The following is a 21,631-nucleotide window of genomic DNA, read 5'->3' as shown; positions in this document are numbered from 1 at the left end:
TTTACAACCACCTATGATCATGTCTCCAATAAACTTAAGGGTACCATACGGAGAAACTGGCCCATTCTCGCCACTGATGATCGCCTCAAATTGAAGAGGTGCCCGCCTCCGATGATGGCTTATCGTAGATCAGCTAACCTGAAACAGCTACTTCTGAGACCCATGGCCAGCGCAGGTGGAACACAAAGTGCCACTTGGCTACACGAGAGACGGCCAGGTTGCTTTAGATGCACTGGCTGTACAACCTGTAGGGCCATGCTTACTGGTACACACTTCCCGCATCCACACTCGGGTCGCCCCATAGCGATCAAATTCAGACTTCACTGTGCCATGGACCATTTGATTTACATTTTGACCTGCCCCTGCGGGCTATACTACGTGGGAATGACCGCAAGACGGTTTAGGGATCGCATGGCAAACCACAGGACATCTATACACCAGGCCATTGCCACAGGCTCGGCAGTCCTACCTGTAGCCAGGCATTTTATGATTTCTAAACACCAGGTCTCTGACTTACGATCTAAACTGATTGACTGGATACCGCCACCACCCAGGGGTGGAGATCGTGTCCTACTATTGAAGAAAAGGGAGAGTATGTGGATCCATAGACTTGATACGATAGCCCTGAGGGGCATGAATGAAAATAACCCCTTGTCAATTTTCCTGAAGTAAAGCTTGGATCACCTTTTCCCGTATTAGCTAGAATAGTACATGACCATTGTTTGTTACAGTATCATGTATTCATTATATGTTTACCTTGTTTATGACAATTTTCCCACTGCATGTCAAACCACTGTTATATATTTTTATTGAATACCACATGCTACTTTTCACTTCATTTATGCACCTAACTGCACATTGTATGTACCCCCCTGAGTGTACTCACCGGCCTTTGCTATACCATTATAGATTTATCTTATTATACTCGGTTGCAATCGCAAAATGTGCAACATAGACCTTAAACTAATGTTTATACTGCAGCCCTTTCTTCCCCATTAATTGTGACCAGCTATATTAACACAACGCCACCAGCAGTTCAACGCTACTGTCTTTGTTTACACTAGTTGCTCGGCACATCGCGTCACCGGAAGTGACGCGGTGCGTTCCATGTGCGGTCCAGTGACTCACACTGGCAGCTTCCGGGATTCGGAGCCGCTGCTATGGTGATATCGCGTCACCGGAAGTGACGCGACGCACCTCGCACGCGGCTCAGTCCCTGGTATTAACAACAAGGATGTTACACTGCTTCTATCTGTAGCTGGATGCAGCCCACCTCCGGGGGAGGTGACAGGTATGCGTTCCAGCTCTGCGGTCCATACGGCCGGCGGCCATCTTGGGGGCGCGGCTAGCGCCAATTACCATGGTATTTAGCAGGGGCCGGTGAGGCCCCATCTGTGTCTCCAGTTTCCCTGCAAGGCTGAATTGATGTTACACTGCTGCCACTGTTGACTCTGTTTGTTCCTTGAAAAAGGCCCCGCCAGGGACCGAAACGTTGGACATTGCTGGAGATCGTTTGAGACCTCATATAAACTGTGAGACTACCTTTGCATTAAATTTATTTTTGACTTTATTGAATACTTAAGTCTGGAGAGTGCTATCTTTTCCCACGCAAGTGGGATTTCCTGTATTGTATGTATGTATGTATGTATGTATGTATGTATGTATGTGTGTGTGTGTATATATGTATGTATGTATGTATGTATGTATGTATGTGTGTGTGTGTGTGTGTATATATATATATATATATATATATATATATGTATGTCAGTGGTCAAAGTGGGAATTTTGAGGTGGGGGTATGGTATAGTGTCCACTCCAGGGTGTACTGTTGCGCATGTCGAAGTCGTGTACAGCAAAAAAGGGGCATGGCCAATCACAAGGGGCATGTCCTTAAGAGGCACTGCACTGGATGAGAAGGAGGACACATAGTGGAGGAAGGACTGAGGGGGACGGGGGCATTGGCTGAGAGGGGGGATGCAGGGTGGGAGGAGGACATATTTGGGAGAGGGACAGAGTAATGGGGAGATGCAGGGTGGGAGAGGACGCAGGGTGAGAGGGGGATGCAAGGTGTGAGTAGGACATATTGGGGAGAGGAACAGAGGAAGAGGGGGGACCCAGGATGGGAGAGGGGCACCAGGTGAGAGGGGGGATGCAGGGTGGGAGGAGGATATATTGGGGAGCGGGACAGAAAAGTGGGGGATGCTGGGTGGAAGAGAATGCAGGTTGAGAGGGATGGTGCAGGGTAGTAGAGGACGCAGGGTGAGGGGCAGAGCCGGCCCTAACCAATATGATCCCCTAGGCAAGATTTTGGCTGGTGCCCCCTAGCATCGCTGCTTGTTCCACCTCTGACCCTGCACCCCTTTCCCAGCACCATCACCCCTCACCCATAGCAATCATCATTTTGGTGTTCCTACCCCATTTATTTTAACAAGGAACAGTGTGCACATTCAGTGCACAGCCCAAAAAGGGGCGTGTTCTTGTTGGGAAGGGGCATGGCCACACAATAGTACACCCAATTCAAATTAAGCCACACAGTAGTGCAACTTCATTCACATTTTATCATGCGATAGTGTCCCTTCTTCACTTTACATCACACAGTAGTACCACTTTACATTATATACTCCTCACAGTAGTGACCCTTATTTACATTACATCACACTGAATTGCTCCTTATTCACATTACACGAATAAGAATTGCTCCTTATTCACATTACACCACACCATATTGCTCTTTATTCACATTAGACCACTCAGTAGTGCCCTTTCTATACGTTACGCAACATAGTAGAGCACCTTATACACATAAAGCAACACATTCATAATGCCTTTATACACATAATACCACACAATAATGCCCCTTACACATATTACACACATTAATGTCCTTTAAACATAATGAGCCTTACACATTATGCCAACCTTTATTAATGCCCTTATATACACATGTCCCTTACACATATGCTGCACATTAATTAATGCCCTTATACACATGACACACATAGTGCCCCTTACACATTTGCCGAACATGACTGCACAACCAACACACCCGCACACAGCACTCACATGGCCGATAACACTGTGACCTCAGGGTGAGAGAGGACGCACAGTGATAGGGGCGGCAGGTACAGGGGCTCCGGTGGCAGCAGTGATGAGAGCCCGGCGCACAACACATGGACGCCTGACAGGGCTCCGGCGGCAGTAGTGGTGAGAGCCAGGCACCCCACACGTGGGCCCTTGGCAGGGCACCACCAGCGGCAGGGACAAGAGCCAGGCGCACCTCATGTGTGCGCCCAGTGGGGCTCCAGCGGCGGCTTTGAAGGAGAGCTGGGTGCACCCCACGTGGGCGCTGGGCAGGGACGGGACCAGCATCCTGTAAGTGCAGCAGGCTGGCCACTTCCCCCGCCTCCTGCTGCACCCTTTTTAATTAAAAAAAACCTCCCACTTCCGTATCAGTGGGAACAAAGTGTCGGTATGCCATACCACTGCATACTGGCCCAATTTGACCACTGTATATAGTGATATACAAGACAGCACTCCAAACCAGCAGACAACTGTGGTGCAGGGTCCATAAACAAGTATTATACCACACAAAACCCCTCTTCAGAGAAGAATACAGGACCATCACTGTGAATGGCAGCAGAGGCCCAGCAGCCTGTTTCAATTGCTCCAATGCAATTTTCGTCAGGGGTATACAGACACACTGAGAAAGCATTCATTATCTGGCAGTCTCAGCGTGTCTGTATGCCCAGGATGAAAACTGCAATGGAGCAGTTGAAAAAGTCTGCTGGGTCTCAGCTGCCCTTTTGTACACTTTGGGGGTTATTCAGGTCTGTTAGCAAACCAAAAAAGCACACAACTGGGCTAAACCATATTGCACTGCAGGTGGGGCAGATGTAACATGTGCAGAGAGAGTTAGATTTGGGTGGTTATATTGTTTCTGTGCAGGGTAAATACTGACTGCTTTATTTTTACACTGCAATTTAGATTTCAGTTGGAACACCCAAATCTAAATCTCTCTGCACTTATTACATCTGCCCCAACTGCAGGGCAACATGACTATGCCCAGTTGTGTGCCTTTTTTGGTTTGCTAGCAGCCCTGAATTGGGCCCTTTGTTTATAATAGAACTTTAATAAATCTACTCTCTTTACTGGTTATCCTGAGAGCTGGTCCTGCATTCTTCTCTGAAGAGGGGGTTAGTGTGACACACACACACATATACTGTGTATATATATATATATATATATATATATATATATATATATATATATATATATATATTAATGTTTCAGGCTTTAATGGGCCCCTGTTGATTGATTTTAAGATGGCTTTTCACTGAATACATTTTTTCTTCTTCTTTTTAAATAATCATTCACAATATTAACCTATTTATTTCCTGAAATTATATTTATTGATTTGTTTACAAACCTGCAATAAAGAATGTTACAAAGTTATCCAGTAAATCCTCCATATCGCAGTCCTCCTCCAGAGCTGTGAAAAGAAGATATAGTGATAAAACATTTGGCTATAGCGCATAAGATTTGTTATCAATGGTTGAGTGATAATCTGACCACACAAATCTGTTCTCTCCTGTGATGAAGAACAACTACTCGTCTATTAGATCATGTCTATGGGCCTAATTCAGACCTGATCGCAGCAACAAAATTGTTCTCTAATGGGCAAAACCATGTGCACTGCAGGTGGGGCAAATCTAACATGTGCAGAGAAATTTAGATTTGAGTGGCAGTAGCGCACGCAGAGGGGGTTTCTGAGTGCCCAGAAACCCTTTTCCTGATCAGTGCTGGCCGGCAGACACTCTGTCTACATCTGAGACCAGAGGACAGCTGTTATGAGCCAGCCGGACGCTGACAGAGAGAGAGCAGAGAACCTATCACGGTCACTGCCGAGTGCAGTACTGCCGGGTGCCTCTAGATGCCCCCATCTCCATTTGTGCAGAAGTCGTCCCTGCTGAGCACAAACTGAATGCTGACTCTGCTGAGCTGAGACATGCAGAAGCGTTAGCGTCTAGTTTCCCTTCGTGGAGAGGCATGCAGAAGCGTGGGGGAGAGACCTGACAGGGGCTTCCAGAGATCACACTCAGGAGCTTCCTACAGAGGAAGTAAGTTTTAGCTTTGTGTGTGATCTATCTGCAGTATCTCTCTCTCTGTTTCCATCTGTCTGTCTATCTATCTAGCTATCGCCTCTATCTTTAGTCTAGGGGGTTTCTATCTATCTACAGTGTCTCTTTCTCTCTCTCGGGGTTTCTACATTTATCTTTCTCTCTATCAGTATTCTACATCTCTCTCTCTCTCTCTCTCTCTCTCTCGTTGGGGACTGGTTTCCATTACAAATATTATATATATATATATATATATATATGGAGAGAGTTTTTTATAGGTCAGTGCGCTTAGTCTAACGTCCAAATGTTCCTTTGAAGGAAGGGGTCGTCAGAAAGTCCTGCTGTTTGGACTTAGTCGGTCGTGGATGCTCCGTCAATGAACACCTTCCAAGCTTCTTTGGTGGCTGCTCAGTTCTTCAAAATATGACTTGGGTATGTTCAGTCATGCAATTCTGTGAGGGCAGGGGAGAAGAACAAGCGCCATATGGTGTAGTATTTTAAATAAATAGGAGTAGTAAATACGTATATAAAATGTAAGTACCGGATGGATTCTTGAGATCAGGCCTGTCTGTCTCACTAAATTCTTTGTAGCTGTTCCACACCTATATGTTAGGAGACAAAGATCATCGCCATATAGTGTAGTAACCTCGGATATATCTTGGGGAACCCTCCCCTATATTTCATGCGTACCAAAAAAAAGGTTCAATATAGCATATAGGATATACTTATATCCAGGTAGATCAAGTCGGTCCAATATGATGTAATGGCTAAATCAATCGCCTGCTACTGCCTTATATAGCAATATCAATAAATTTTTTAATCAACAGAAATAATATACAAATTCAAATAAAAATAAAACAAATCAAGAATCTTAGCTGAATGGTCTAGGCTTCCTGAGGAAGCCCTGGAGGCGAAACGCGTTGAGACTGACCTGCCTACTGCCTAGACCATTCAGCTAAGATTCTTGATTTGTTTTATTTTTATTTGAATTTGTATATTATTTCTGTTGATTAAAAAATTTATTGATATTGCTATATAAGGCAGTAGCAGGCGATTGATTTAGCCATTACATCATATTGGACCGACTTGATCTACCTGGATATAAGTATATCCTATATGCTATATTGAATCTTTTTTTTGGTACGCATGAAATATAGGGGAGGGTTCCCCAAGATATATCCGAGGTTACTACACTATATGGCGATGATCTTTGTCTCCTAACATATAGGTGTGGAACAGCTACAAAGAATTTAGTGAGACAGACAGGCCTGATCTCAAGAATCCATCCGGTACTTACATTTTATATACGTATTTACTACTCCTATTTATTTAAAATACTACACCATATGGCGCTTGTTCTTCTCCCCTGCCCTCATATATATATATATATATATATATATAGGGAAAGAATTGAGGCGGCACTCAGAGACTTGAAACAGCATTCATATATTTGTGCAAATGGTGCAAATCATATCAAGGTGCGCTTCTTTGCACAGTTGACATTTGCAGCTTATACACTAGTATACCGCACTCGGACGGTTTGGCAGCAATGAGAATGTTCCTGGTTGAAGAAAAGATGAATGACGTAGACCTTGACCTCTACATGTCTTTACTTGAGCTGACCCTTAACAGGAACTATTTCCTATTCGACGGCCGGTTCTATCAACAAAGAACCGGCTGCGCGATGGGCAGCAACGTGGCCCCGTCATACGCCAACATGTATATGCTGAAAGAGGAAGCCCAGATGTTCTTTCAAGACCAGGAGTCGTCAAGTCACATAGCACTCTTCACCAGGTATATAGACGTCCTGTTCATCATCTGGACAGGGGGCGAAACTGCCCTGACGTCATTACTGGAATCCATCAATGCCAGACCGTCCCCAATCAGGATTACTTACCATTTGTCCGCCACATCCATTAACTACCTGGATGTTCTTGTTACTGTGCACGAAGGTAAATTGCGCACAAGCATTTACCACAAACCCACGGACAAAAACACTCTTCTTCGAGCCAACAGCCACCACCCTCGATCTTTGAAGCTGGGACTTCCCAGGTCCCAAATGATCAGGGTAGCCCATATACACAGCCAACCGGAAAGTTTGGAGAGTGAGCTTGACAAGTTGATACTCAAGTTCATCGCAAGAGGCTATGAATGCTCCTCCTTGGAGGCCACTAACAGAGAGGCGATGAAGATGTCCCGTAGTGGACTTATGCAATCCAAGATCAGAACATTGGAGAACGGAATTCCATGGATTACAGCTTTTGACACCTCAAGTCCTGTGCTGAATCGCGCTAACAGGGCTCTTTGGCCCATAGTCTCCACAGACCCACAACTTCCTTTCAAACACAAAACTCCTATGATGAGCTACAGAAGGGGACGCAATATACGGGACATGCTGGTTCATACTGACATTTCTAGTTTCCCCAAGTCTTCTGACATGCCTTCGAAAGACACGTTTATTACCAAAAAGCCTGGATGCTACCGCTGTTTGGGTTGCACAACCTGCACCCACATGTTGACAGGTTCAGTGTTTACATTGCCTCTAACCGACAAGAAGGTACACATCCGTCACACGGTGACTTGTACATCTACGTACATCATTTACCTGATAGTATGCCCGTGCGGCCTATGCTACGTAGGTAAGACCATCTCTTGTCTCTTGGTTTCATACTAATTCGGCTTTACTAAAATTGTATTTTTTGTTCTTTTCTGTATACCGGGTTTTGACACTGCCCTTTACACTTACTATCTGAGGTATAGGACATTCTGTCTAAGACTATCTACCAGAGTCCGGGCACAGCACTTTTATAGCGCTCCTATATTTCTTTAGTGACATATATCCTAGACTCTGACAGTCACCCATATACAGCACTATTGTATGCATGCATCCTGTTACGGTTCTGAGGTTTTATTACACTTTGTTTCTATTCTCAGCCGCACCACCCCGGGTGTTTTCACCCTCCCGGCGTTGCCTAGCAACAAGCTATCTCTGACACCACACAGACGCGCCGACGCGTCATCACTCTGCGCGGCACAGCGTCCACGGCGGGCTCCGGAGCGGCTGCACTTCCCTCGGTTGGCGGGTCTCCTTCTACTTAAGGTGAGTTATTTCACTTGCACACATCTTGACAAAGGGGTTGAAGTCCCCGAAACGTTGATGGACACTTTTCTGATGTTTTAATATAATCGACATTTACACAAGATCTTGAGTGCCGCTGATTCTTTTAGTTTGTTGTTGGATTCCAAACTGAAGGCACCAGGGCATTTCTGGACTTACAACTGAGTGCCGGGCTGTTTCCATTGTGTATCTATCTATATATATATATATATATATATATCTATATATATATTATATATATATATATAATATACACACACTGCTCAAAAAAATAAAAGGAACACTAAAACAACACAATGTAACTCCAAGTCAATCACACTTCTGTGAAATCAAACTGTCGACTGATGGAAGCAACACTGATTGACAATCAATTTCACATGCTGTTGTGCAAATGGAATAGACAACAGGTGGGAATTATAGGCAATTAGCAAGACACCCCCAATAAAGGAGTTGTTCTGCAGGTGGTGACCATAGACCACTTCTCAGCTCCTATGCTTTCTGGCTGATGTTTTGGTCACTTTTGAAAGCTGGCGGTGCTTTCACTGTAGTGGTAGCTTGAGACGGAGTCTACAAACCACACAGTTGGCTCAGGTAGTGCAGCTCATCCGGGATGGCACATCAATGCGAGCTGTGGCAAGAAGGTTTGCTGTGTCTGTCAGCGTAGTGTCCAGAGAATGGAGGCGCTACCAGGAGACAGGCCAGTACATCGGGAGACATGGAGGAGGCCGTAGGAGGGCAACAACCAAGCAGCAGGACCGCTACCTCCGCCTTTGTGCAAGGAGGAAAAGGAGGAGCACTGCCAGAGCCCTGCAAAATGACCTCCAGCAAGCCACAAATGTGCATGTGTCTACTCAAACGATCAGAAACAGACTCCATGAGGGTGGTATGAGGGCCCAACGTCCACAGGTGGGGGTTGTGCTTACAGCCGAACACCGTGCAGGACGTTTGGCATTTGCCAGAGAACACCAAGATTGGCAAATTCGCCACTGGCGCCCTGTGCTCTTCACAGATGAAAGCAGGTTCTCACTGAGCACATGTGACAGGCGTGAAAGAGTCTAGAGACCCCAAGGAGAACGTTCTGTTGCCTGCAACATCCTCCAGCATGACCGGTTTGGCAGTGGGTCAGTAATGGTGTTGGGTGGCATTTCTTTGGGGGGCCGCACAGACCTCCATGTGATCGCAAGAGGTAGCCTGACTGCCATTAGGTACCGAGATGAGATCCTCAGACCCCTTGTGAGATCATATGCTGGTGCGGTTGGCCCTGGGTTCCTCCTAATGCAAGACAATGCTAGACCTCATGTGGCTGGAGTGTGTCAGCAGTTCCTGCAAGACGAAGGCATTGATGCTATGGACTAGCCCGCCCGTTCCCCAGACCTGAATCCAATTGAGCACATCTGGGACATCATGGCTCGCTCCATCCACCAACGCCACTTTGCACCACCGGGGCAGATGTGGTGTTGCCGCGGCTGGGGGAGGGGCAGGTGCCGCGGGTGGGGGTCCGGAGCCACCGCGGGTGCGAGGGTGTCGCAGGTGGGGGAGGGACGGGTGCGGGTGGTCGAGGGGGGTGGCTATGGACCCCAGTAGGCCTTAGCGTCCAGCAGGAATGCTTCGGCGCTAAGGGCTGCTGGGAGCTGTAGTTTATTTAGTGCGTCTACTACCCTGTAATGCGGCGCGTTGGGACAACGGCGCTAACAATAGTGACTGAATGGCAGAACTGACTGACTCACTGCACAGCACTCACACCTTTTACATTGATTCAGTATCAGTAACACTGCACACCCACTGCACTGCACAGCACTGTCACCTTTTACATTGATTCAGCATCCAGACATTACCCTCCGCGATATCACCCACTCTATCCGTTACATTAGCCATGTCGGTGCTTCCAGGCCAGCAGCCCAGGTGCTGTGTTGCGGAGTCAGGGCCTCTGGGTATCTGGGCGCGGCTGTGGCGGGGAGGCACTTCTGTGATATCACGCGCAGAGGAGGCTCTGGGGCTCAGAGAGTATGCGGCGCAGGGAGGGCTATTAAAGCCTTCTGCTGCGTCGCTTTCACACACATCTATGCTGGTGGCCGCAGCAGCTTTTGTTCCACCTGCGCCGCGGCTAGGGAGTGGGGATTGTTGATGCCAGAGGGGGCAGGCGGACTGGCAGCAGGACATAGGGGTGGTATTCATGTGACCGGCGGTCAGCAGACTGACGGTCACATGACCTCTCCTAAAATCCTGCCCCCTCACTTTCCCGAAGGTCAGCATGCCGACCAACAGGGACTGTTTCCACTCGTAGGTGTCCATGACACCCACAGAGTGGGAATAAGTACCAGTCGGTCGCCACCGAGCCCGCAGCGTGGCAAGCGCAGCAATGCTGCTGGGATCCAGGCATCGGTATGCTGCCGGGATCCTGGCGTTGGTGTGCTGACCGGCAGTCAGGAGACCATTGATCAGCCATACTACACCCGGATATAGGACGCTGCAGTAAAATGATTTTTTTTCCCCCTATCTACAGCACAGAGACTTGCTGCAGGTGCAGTGGCATACCCTCCAGCTGTACCTTTTTGACAGGTACAGTACCTTTTTATTATGGTCTGTACGGATTTTTGGCTCTCCAAACTTCTATTGAATGTATAGGAAAGGGGGCGTGACCATGACACTTTACCCGTGGCCACGCCCTTTTTTGAATGTGTATCGATTTTTACGTGTAAATTGTTGGAGGGTATGTTGCTGCAGATGCAGTGGGTCTATTTTGGGGTGTGGACCTGGAGCTGCAGCTCCATCAGCCCCATTGTTAATCCTGCTCTGGGAACACACAGCATCCAAAGGGCAGAGCCTCCCATTGGATGTAACCTGTGTGGGAGGGCGTTTCTCGTCCAATCAGCTGTGGACTGGGTGTGATAGACCTGCTGCTGACCCAATGAGAGCTCCTAGCCAAGCCCAGCGTTATCCACACAGTCACAGAGTGACAGATCTGGGCTATTTTATAGGAGATATAAATGTCCAAAGACTCGGCACTCCCAATAAGTAAATAAATTGATCCGTTGCCCTCATCACAGCCCTCAGGCAGCATACACACCCCTTCGATAGATTCAGCACTCTGGATACAATCACGGAGACACAGCGTGTAGTCAACGTTTTAAACTTTATCGTTTGTCATCAGGATACAAAGTTTAATATGAACATTAGGGGTCATTCAGACCTAATAGCTCGCTAGGGTTTTTTTGTAGTCCTGCGTTCGCATAGTCGCCGCCCACAGGGGGAGTGTATTTTAGCTGTGCAAGTGTGCGAATGCATGTGTAGCAGAGCCGTACAGACTGATTTGTGCAGTCTCTGAGTAACCCAGGACTTACTCAGCAACTGCGATCACTTCAGCCTGTACGGGACCGGAATTGACGTCAGGAACCCTGCATGCAAACGCTTGGACATGCCTGTGTTTTTCCAACCACTCCCTGAAAATGGTCAGTTGACACCCACAAGCGCCTTCTTCCTATCAATCTCCACGCAGAATCCAATCGCAGGGCCACGATCCCCGTCGTTGCCGTATGTAGCGCCAGCGCATTGCGGTGCATAATCATGTGCAGTTCAGACCTGATTGCAGCGGTCCAAAAAACGCTAGCGAGCAATCAGGTCTGAATGACCCCCATTCTCTTACTTTATACCCGCCACCACACCACGTGTCTCTGCTCCCCGGTGCTGCAATTAGCCTCCGGGCGGCCAGCGCCTGCCGATGTCATCGCGCCTCAGCGCAATCCCAATCACGGCATCCCCATCACCATAGTTACCACCTCCGTGTGCACTGGAAGAGTATACATAAATGCTGAATTAAGGACAGTATTATGATTAAGTATACATAGACATCATAAACATCCAGAGGCATTCTAATAAACACCACAGTAAAGGAAGATTGCATGATCAGTTTGTTACTGAAACGATCATCATACATAGGTTTTAACCAGATACATTCAGAGGTCAATGCTGAATACTGGAATCAATATTAAAGACAAGGTGAACAGTAGATAACAACTATTATTACATGATTATCTTAATAAAAACAAGAAAGTGGTAGCATTTCATTTAGCCCTTTTGGTGATATCACATCCAATTTGTTTATCCAAAAAGCTTCTCTCCAGAGTAGCTGCTTGCCCCGGTCCCCACCTCTACGATATAATGGGACGTGGTCGATCATTCTGTATCTCAAACTTGCTAAATTGTGACGTGCCTGTACAAAATGTTTATCTACCGGTTGATCATGACCACCACCCTTTAGAGCAGCCCTTATGGCAGGGCGGCGCAATGTCATTCGCTCTTTGAACTTGCGTATTGTTTTGCCCACGTAAGAGAGCCCGCATGGGCATATTATTTGATAGATTACGTGCAGTAGCGGATCTTGCCACGGGCAGGCAGGACTTTTGCCCGGGGCGCCGCCTTCCGGAGGGCGCTGGCGCCATCCGGAGGGCGCCGCACCATGGCAAGATCCGCCACTGCTGTGCCCTCCGCTGCCCGCTGTGTCCCCTGTGAAGGGAACTAGATGCGTAGCGTCTAGTTTCCCTTCGTGGAGAGGACCTTTGCTGAGCGGTGCGCTATGACGTCATCGCGCACCGCTCAGAATTTAAGCGGCGCTACTACTATACAGGGGGCGTAACTGACCACGCCCCCTGTATTAAGCCACACCTCCATGTCCTGCCCGGGGCGCAGAGGGCCCTCGAACCGGCCCTGATTACGTGTGTGCTCTCACAAGTGAGATGATATTTATTTGTAAATTTCTTCCTAGTATGGGTATGATAAAATAATTTGCCTGCCAACAAAATTAGTGAAGCTATAATGTTCATTTTAAACTTTGTATCCTGATGACAAACGATAAAGTTTGAAACGTTGACTACACGCTGTGTCTCCGTGATTGTATCCAGAGTGCCGCATCTATCGAAAGGGTGTAGTAAGAGTGGCCGGCAATCAGGATCCCGGCACCCAGTACCGGCGCCGGGATCCTGCCCGCCGGCATGCTGGCAGAGGGGCCATCGCAAATGAGCTCCTTGCGGGCACGGTGGCGCGGCGCTATTTATTCTCCCTCCAGGGGGGTCGTGGACCCCCAAGAGGGAGAATAGGTGTCTGCATGCCGGGTATCGGGATTCCGGCGCCGGTATACTGAGCGCCGGGATCCCAAGAGCCGGCATACTGAATACCACCCCTAAAAATATAAATATATATATATATATATATATTATTATTATTATTATTATTATTATTATTATTATTATTATTATTATAATTATTATATTTTTTTTTTCTTTCTATTTTTCTTTCTATTTTTCTTTTTTTTTTGCTGGGTGCTCTCACATAGGGCTCATAGTACAGGTCACTCAAGTGGTGCTGCACTCCTAGCATACAAACAACCAAATTATAAAAGTCAACATTTCAATGCCATTTATAAAAGGAGTACCGCACCATTTCAGTGACATATACAAAGACTGTGATTGGTCGAAACACGTTGGCCATGGTTACTGACTGTGGACGTTGTGATGTCACCCACCGGGTCCGGAGCCGGCGAGAGAGACAGAGCTGGACGGAGCACAACAGTGACGGTTTCTATTATACTGAGCTTGGATCTCAAAACCTTAATGTATGTGGATATTACTCTCTTTTATAAAGTGATTACTTTTAAACTTACAAGTGCGCTCTCCTGATTTTTCCTAGTATATATATATATATATATATATATGTATACATATATATACACACATACACACACAGTGTATGCATATATATATGTACAGTATATACTGTATATAGATGTGTCCTATATTGTGGCCACATCGCGTCATTCATAACATGGGATGTTCCCGCTATCCATTATCTGCGACTGAGCATGGCATACCGTGATGCAGACGCATCGCACTGCTGCTATTAAATGCTGCTATATGCAGCAACAATATAGCAACACACACGGAAACCACCCTTTATAAATCCTGTGTTTGCCCCTGAGTGGGTTATAATGTTTCTGTGTATGGTAAATACTGGCTGCTTTATTTTTACACTGCAATTTAGATTTCAGTTTAAACACACCTCTCCCAAATCTAACTCTCTTTGCACATGTTATATCTGCCCCACCTGCAGTGTACATTGTTTTGCCCATTAGAAAACAAATTTTGCTGTTGCGATCAGGTCTGAATTAGGCCCTATATACAAGCAAGGGATACATGGTGTTTGCATGTTTAACAATCTGATCACTTCTTTTGTTGCTCAATAACTATAGAGTTTATTTAACATATAAAAGATGATGTAAAGAGGCAACAAGCAACAGATCCAGACCCAAACACCCACCCACCACTCTGCTATGCAGTGAATGCTCTAAACTATATTCATTAGACTAGAAGACAATGGCCCTCATTCCGAGTTGATCGCTCGCTAGCTGCTTTTAGCAGCAGTGCACACGCTAGGCCGCAGCCCTCTGGGAGTGTATCTTAGCTTAGCAGAAGTACGAACGAAAGGTTAGCAGAACTGCTCGAAAATCTTTTCATGCAGTTTCTGAGCAGCTCAAAACCTACTCCTTCCTTGCGATCACCTCAGTCAGTTTAGTTCCTGCTTTGACGTCACAAACACGCCCTGCGTTCGGCCAGCCACTCCCCCGTTTCCCCAGACACGCCTGCGTTTTTACCTGTCAAGCCTGCGTTTTTTAGCACACTACCGGAAAACGGGCAGTTACCTCCCAGAAACACCCACTTCCTGTCAATCACTCACCGATCAACACAGCGACAGAAAAGCGCTGTTCGACCTTGTGTAAAACTGCATAGTTTTGTGTGAAAGTGCTTCGCGCGTGCGTACTGCGGCCCATACGCATGCGCAGAAATGCCGCTTTTTCACCTAATCGCCGCCCTGCGACCGAAAGCAGCTAGCGATCAACTCGGAATGAGGGCCCATGGGCGGGATGTACATGGCCTGTTGGCTTAAACATATTTTTGCAAATGAAAACTGAGATCTCTGTATTTCTATTATCAAGTAGTAATCAAATCTCATTGCTGGTGTTTTGTAGGAAGCAGTAGGATTTTATTTTCTTATCTAGATTAACCCCTCCCTTACATGCACCTATAAAGGACCAATAAATTTATTTGAACAACCACTATTTTATATTAAAGAATGGAAAGGATAAGAAGAAACATTTTACAATATATAATCTTCCTGACTTCTCCTACCAGAATATATCATAAGGATGAGTGACAATTCCTAACACGAAAACACACCTGCCCCTTTGACAATCTGTGTGAGTATATCTACCGGAATTTCCTCTCCGTCCTCTATCGCCTTTTTCCGCCTTTCAATGCATTCTCTCCCCGTTTTCCTCAGCAGGAGGATACTCTTCTTGACATCTTTTACAAAGGCTCGTTTTTCCAAAGAGTACTAGTCAGAGAGAAATAGGTTACATAGTAAATGTTCATATACTGTAGAGCAGCGGTGGCTAACCGCTTTTCATCGTCCGCATGCGGCTCAGTCAGCTCCCACCTCCCGACACTGACAGCCCGGCACACTCTTTCTAATGGCGCCAGCCTGTGAGCCAATCAAAGCTCTCGGTCCAGCAGCTAAGGCTCCTGATTGGCTGCCAGACCGCGAGCTTTGATTGGCTCACAGACCGGTACATAATTGAAGATAGACACCGCCGCCAGAGAGGTGCACGCTGCGCTCTCCTCCTTGCCCTCAGAACAGCACTTGGGGGAGGGGGACTGCGGCGACATGTGTACCTGGCACTGGGGGCATATCTTGCACTGATAGGACGTGTGTATCTGGCACTGGGGGCATATCTAGCACTGCGTGGATGTGTGTATCTGGCACTGGGGGCATATCTGGCACTGTGTAGACGTGTGTATCTGGCACTGGGAGCATATCTGGCACTCTGTGGACTTGTGTATCTGGCACTGGGAGCATATCTGGCACTGTGTGGACTTGTGTATCTGGCACTGGGTGCATATCTGGCACTGCGGGGATGTGTGTATCTGGCACTGCGGGGACGTGTGTATCTGGCACTGGGGGGACATGTGTGTCTGGCACTGGGTGCATATGTGGCACTGCGGGGACGTGTGTATCTGACACTGGGGGCATATGTGGCACTGCTGGGACGTGTGTATCTGTCACTGCGGGGACGTGTGTATCTGTCACTGGGGGCATATCTGGCACTGTGGGGACATGTGTACCTGGCACTGTGGGGCATATATGTATCTTGCACTGTGGGGACATGTGTATCTGGCACTGGGGCATATATGTATCAGGCACTGGGGGGCATGTATGTATCTGGCATTATGGGGCATTTATGGTACTTGGCACTGTGGGGCATATGTGTACCTGGCACTGTGGTGCATATATGTATCTAGCACTGTGGGGACATGTATATCTGGCACTGGGGGCATATATGTATCTGGCACTGTGGGGAATATATGTATTTGGCACTGTGGGGCATATATGTATCTGGCACTGTGGGGCATATGTGTACCTGGCACTGTGGTGCATATATGTATCTAGCACTGTGGGGACATGTATATCTGGCACTGGGGGCATATATGTATCTGGCACTGTGGGGCATATATGTATCTGGCACTGTGGAGGCATCCATTTTTTGGTGTTTTTTTATATGTATGTGGCACTGTACTGGGGCATTACATGTATGGGGCACTGTACAACATGACTAATAATGGGTTATGATACAAGGTCATACTCCTACAAACATCATACCGAAAGGTGTGCGCACAAAAATGAGGTGTGGCTTTGTGACAACTAGGCCACGCCCCCATTTTTGCATGCGCATGATAGTGGCTCTTATTCTTGACTATAGATCTTTTCTGGCTCTTTGCCTCTGACTGGTTGGCCACCCCTGCTGTAGAGTAAGACCTGCAGAGACTAGGAGTAGCAGGTGAGGTACAGCTGTAAGTTCACAGATCCTATCTACTACACACAAAGGGGATCATGTATGTGTGTCACCCATTACATGACTTTCCTCACAATGGAAACATACTATAGACTCTTTTTTTAAATATCTAAAGATTGGATCTTCATCCACAAAGATTGAGATCTTCTCAACCACCATTTGTGCACTAACAATGTATGAACAAACATCTGCATTTTCTGTGATTTCCTAAAACGTATAACACTTAGGGGTCTATTTGCTAAGCCTTGGTAGAGATAAAGTGGATGGAGATAAAGTACCAGCCAATCAGCTCCTAACTGTCATTTTTCAAACCCAGCCTGTGACATGGCAGTTAGACAGTGATTAGCTGATACTTTATCTCTGTCCACTTTATCTCCATCCAAGTAAATAGACCCCTTAGGGTGTTATATTGTGAGGGTGTGGTTCATAGGATCGACCACACATAGGTTGACATGAGCAAGGTTGACAGGACAAAAGGTCGACATGAGTTTTTATAATTTTTTGAGTGTTGTTTTCTTCATCGAGTGACCGAGACTCAGCAAAGGTTACCGTTCCCAATTGTAGTCCACGGGGATCATAAAGTATGAAAAAGTTCAAAAATTGTGAAAAACTCATGTCGACCTAGTGTCCATGTTGACCTAGAAACCATGTCGACCTAATGACTGTCGACCTAGAGACCGGATACCATATTGTGAATGTGACACATTCCACCACTTATTGCATGCATATCATATTTTAGCAAAGGCCTTTGGGGTGCGTGAACTTCTGGCTTTAGAAAGAAGCCCATGGGTTTCTATAGGGTAAAGTTGGTGTTGCCCCACGTCCAAACTCCGGAATGCAATGCATTCTGGAGCTTGGTGCTTTCGCAGTAAGCAGCCAAACCTCTGAATACAGCATTTTCTGAGGTTTTGCAGCATTTTTAGGTGTGATGCATCCCGTCCTTAGGGGCTGATTCTGAGTCGACCACATCTGTGCCTGTGTCTTTTGGTGTCTCTTATATGCAGCTTTATGCGGAAGCTGCTACAAAGCCCATCCCTGGTGTACATCCGTGTGTCCAGATTTGCAATGACCGAGACACCCACTGTCTGCGTCCGTACACACTAATATACCGATTGATGCATCTTTAGATGCACCATTGCTTGCACCATGGAAACTTGCACCAGTCCCATGGCAGGTTTAGTTTCTCCAGCTCCATGGACTCCTATGTGAGCTGTTGAGCATCTCTGTATGCGACCACTATCAGCGACCCACTTGAAATATTCCCATAACAGGCCCTCCATGCATCTCCTGTGTGCCTCTATCGTAACTCTGACTGTGCACGTGCCATCTGGATGCACCCGAAGAGCAACATAGATGCATGCGCAGAAAAAACAAAATTTTTCCACTGCGTCTGACGTCAGAAGTGCCTGCAACTCAGAATCAGGCCCGTAATGTTATGTTATAGCAATGTTATCAGTTACAGATATGTGTTATTTATTAAATAAATCATTTTTACATATCCTAGGCAGTGGTTCTCAAACTCAGTCCTCAGGACCCCTCACAGGTCACGTTCTCCAGGTTACCCGGCAGGTGCACTGTGTATCACCAACTGTCACATTTTAAAATCCACATGGAAACATGAACTCTGTGGGGTCCTGAGCAGTGGTGCAAGTATGCAGGTACGCTCGGATACGGAGTACCATTAATAATTTGGACGTAGTACCACCCACTGCACACTTTGCACCAGTGATTGCCATTACTGCAATTATAATGCTCTGCCAAGCAACAAGACCACGGTGTTCGGCGGCATGACGACGCATTCCACTTTGTCAGAGCTACAGGGAGCGCAATGGTGATGTCATGAGATCACATCACGCTTCCTTTCCTGACGGCCATGGCTGGCACAAAGAGAGGAGCCTGATTGCACTTTCCCACAGCGTCCCTTGCTGGGAGCAGCAGTGCAGCTGTTTCCATTCACTCGGCTTGTGTGACGCATCGGCACTGAGTGGCTTTTGTTCTTCACAGGCTGGGCTGCTGGGCATGTCTCTGGCTTCACTGTGTGCGGTAATTATTTTTTTATATAATGTGGACACTAATATATAGTGCATTCGGAAAGTATTCACAGCGCTTCACTTTTTCCACATTTTGTTTTGTTACAGCCTTAGTCCATAATGGAATAAATTATTTGTTTGCCTCAACATTCTACACACAATGCCCCATAATGACAATGTGAAAAAAGTTTATTTTAGACTTTTCCAAATGTATTAAAAATAAAAAACAAATAATTCACATGTACAAAATTGAGCTCAGGTGCATCCTGTTTCCACTGATCATCCTTGAGATGTTCCTACAGCTTAATCGGAGTCCACCTGTGGTAATTTCAGTTGATTGGACATGATTTGAAAAGGCACATACCTGTCTATATAAGGTCCCACACTTAACAGTGCATGTCTGAGCACAAATCAAGCATGAAGTCAAAGGAATTGTCTGTAGACCTCCGAGACAGGATTGTCTCGAGGCACAAATCTGGGGAAGGGTACAGAAAAATATCTGCTGCTTTGAAGGTCCCAATGAGCACAGTGGCCTCCATCATCCGTAATTGGAAGAAGTTCGGAACCACCAGGACTCTTCCTAAAGCCGGCTGGCCATCTAAACTGAGCGATCGGGGGAGAAGGGCCTTAGTCAGGGAGGTGACCAAGAACCCGATGGTCACTCTGTCAGAGCTACAGCATTCCTCTGTGCAGAGAGGAGAACCTTCCAGAAAGACAACCATCTCTGCAGCAATCCACCAATCAGGCCTGTATGGTAGAGTGGCCAGATGGAAGCCACTCCTTAGTAAAAAGCACATGGCAGCCCATCTGGAGTTTGCCAAAATGCATCTGAAGGACTCCCAGACTATGAGAAACAAAATTCTCTGGTCTGATGCGGATTTAACTCTTTGGCGTGAATGACAGGCGTCATGTTTGGAGGAAACCAGGCACCGCTCATCAACAGGCCAATACCATCCCTACACTGAAGCATGGCGGTGGCAGCATCATGCTGTGGGGATGTTTTTCAGTGGCAGGAACAGGGAGACTAGTTAGGATAGAGGGAAAGATGAATGTAGCAACATACAGAGATGAAAACCTGCTCCAGAGTGCTCTTGACCTCAGACTGGGGAGACAGTTCATCTTTCGGCAGGACAATGACCTTAAGAACACAGCCAAGATATCAAAGGAGTGGCTTCAGGACAACTCTGTGAATGTCCTTGAGTGGCCCAGCCAGAGTCCAGACTTGAATTCGATTGAACATCTCTGGAGAGATATGAAAATGGCTGTGCACCGATGCTTCCCATCCAACCTGATGGAGCTTGAGAGGTGCTGCAAAGAGGAATGGGAAAAACTGCCCAAATAGAGGTGTGCCAAGCTTGTGGCATCATATTCAAAAAGACTTGAGGCTGTAATTGCTGCCAAAGGTGCATCAACAAAGTATTGAGCAAAGGCTGTGAATACTTGTATACATGTGATTTCTTCGTTTTTTTTATTGTTAATACATTTGCAAAAATCTAAAAATAAACTTTTTTCACGTTGTCATAATGGGGTATTGTGTGTAGAATTTTGAGGAGAAAAATGTATTCCATTTCTGAAAAAAAGCTGTAACAACAAAATGTGGAAAAAGTGAAGCGATGTGAATACTTTCCAGATGCCCTGTATATGTCTATTATTATGGGGCATTACTATAAATTTCTATTAAAACAGAATGCAAGTTGCTCATACTGTATCAATCTGACAATATACTTCAGGTGCTTGAAAGGGAGGGGTAATTCTAAGCAAGAGACAAGATGGGGATTAACCCCCGGTGCCCCCCAGCACACCAAACTATACTGGTAACATGACTTGAAAACCTATATATAATAGAAATCCAGAGGTGTTTAATAAAAGATCTAAAGGATTAATAAAAGTGTTAAAGGGGATGCTAAATATATAACACCCCCTTTAACACTTTTATTAATCCTTTAGGTCTTTTAAGTACCTCGTCACAAGTGTATCACTTTTTGTAACTAGATTTTACTTTCCCTTTAATTAACAAACACTAACACTTTACCGTCTCAGATGTGTGCTGCCCTGGGGTGGCTGGCCTGTGCCGGTTTGTGGGGTTCTGCACCCCGGGCCCAGATACAGTATTAGGAGTAGGACCACCAGCATCAGAGGAGCCTTGTTGAGGCCTGGTGGCTTTGCCATATTTCTGCAGATATATGTAACTAAGAGGTGTGGTATGGAGGGTTGACCACACTTAGGTCGACAGTGTCTAGGTCGACCACTATTGGTCGACAGTAACTAGGTCGACGGGGATGCTAGGTCGACAGGGTTTTTAGGTCAACATGGTCTAGGTCAAAAGGTCGACATGAGTTTAAAAAAAAATGTTGGTGTCGTTTTCGCCGTACAGTGACCGGGAACCCCAATTAATGCACCGTGTTCGCTCGCCATGCTTCGGGCAAGGTGCCTCGCTTCACTACCGCAGAGCTCGGCACAGGTTACT

The 21,631-nt window shown here is 46.5% G+C and overlaps 1 protein-coding gene across 3 annotated transcripts in view; it reads right to left on the bottom strand.

Annotated features, from left to right (window-relative positions):
* LOC134980676 (cholesterol 24-hydroxylase-like) overlaps positions 1–21,631 on the bottom strand; it is a 256,343-nt gene that overhangs the window by 20,722 nt on the left and 213,990 nt on the right. For all 3 annotated transcript variants that reach the window (XM_063947596.1, XM_063947597.1, XM_063947595.1), the window contains exons 8-9: positions 15,462–15,618; positions 4,427–4,489 (exon numbers count right to left, since the gene is read on the bottom strand). In XM_063947596.1, the coding sequence (XP_063803666.1) occupies positions 4,427–4,489; positions 15,462–15,618 (220 nt within the window). The remainder of the gene's footprint in view (positions 1–4,426; positions 4,490–15,461; positions 15,619–21,631) is intronic.

The sequence above is a fragment of the Pseudophryne corroboree genome, chromosome 12, assembly GCF_028390025.1.
Source record: "Pseudophryne corroboree isolate aPseCor3 chromosome 12, aPseCor3.hap2, whole genome shotgun sequence".
In the NCBI taxonomy this organism is placed as follows: Eukaryota; Metazoa; Chordata; class Amphibia; order Anura; family Myobatrachidae; genus Pseudophryne; species Pseudophryne corroboree.
Note: the sequence above shows the minus strand (reverse complement) of the source record. Positions and strands in the feature narration are given on the sequence as shown.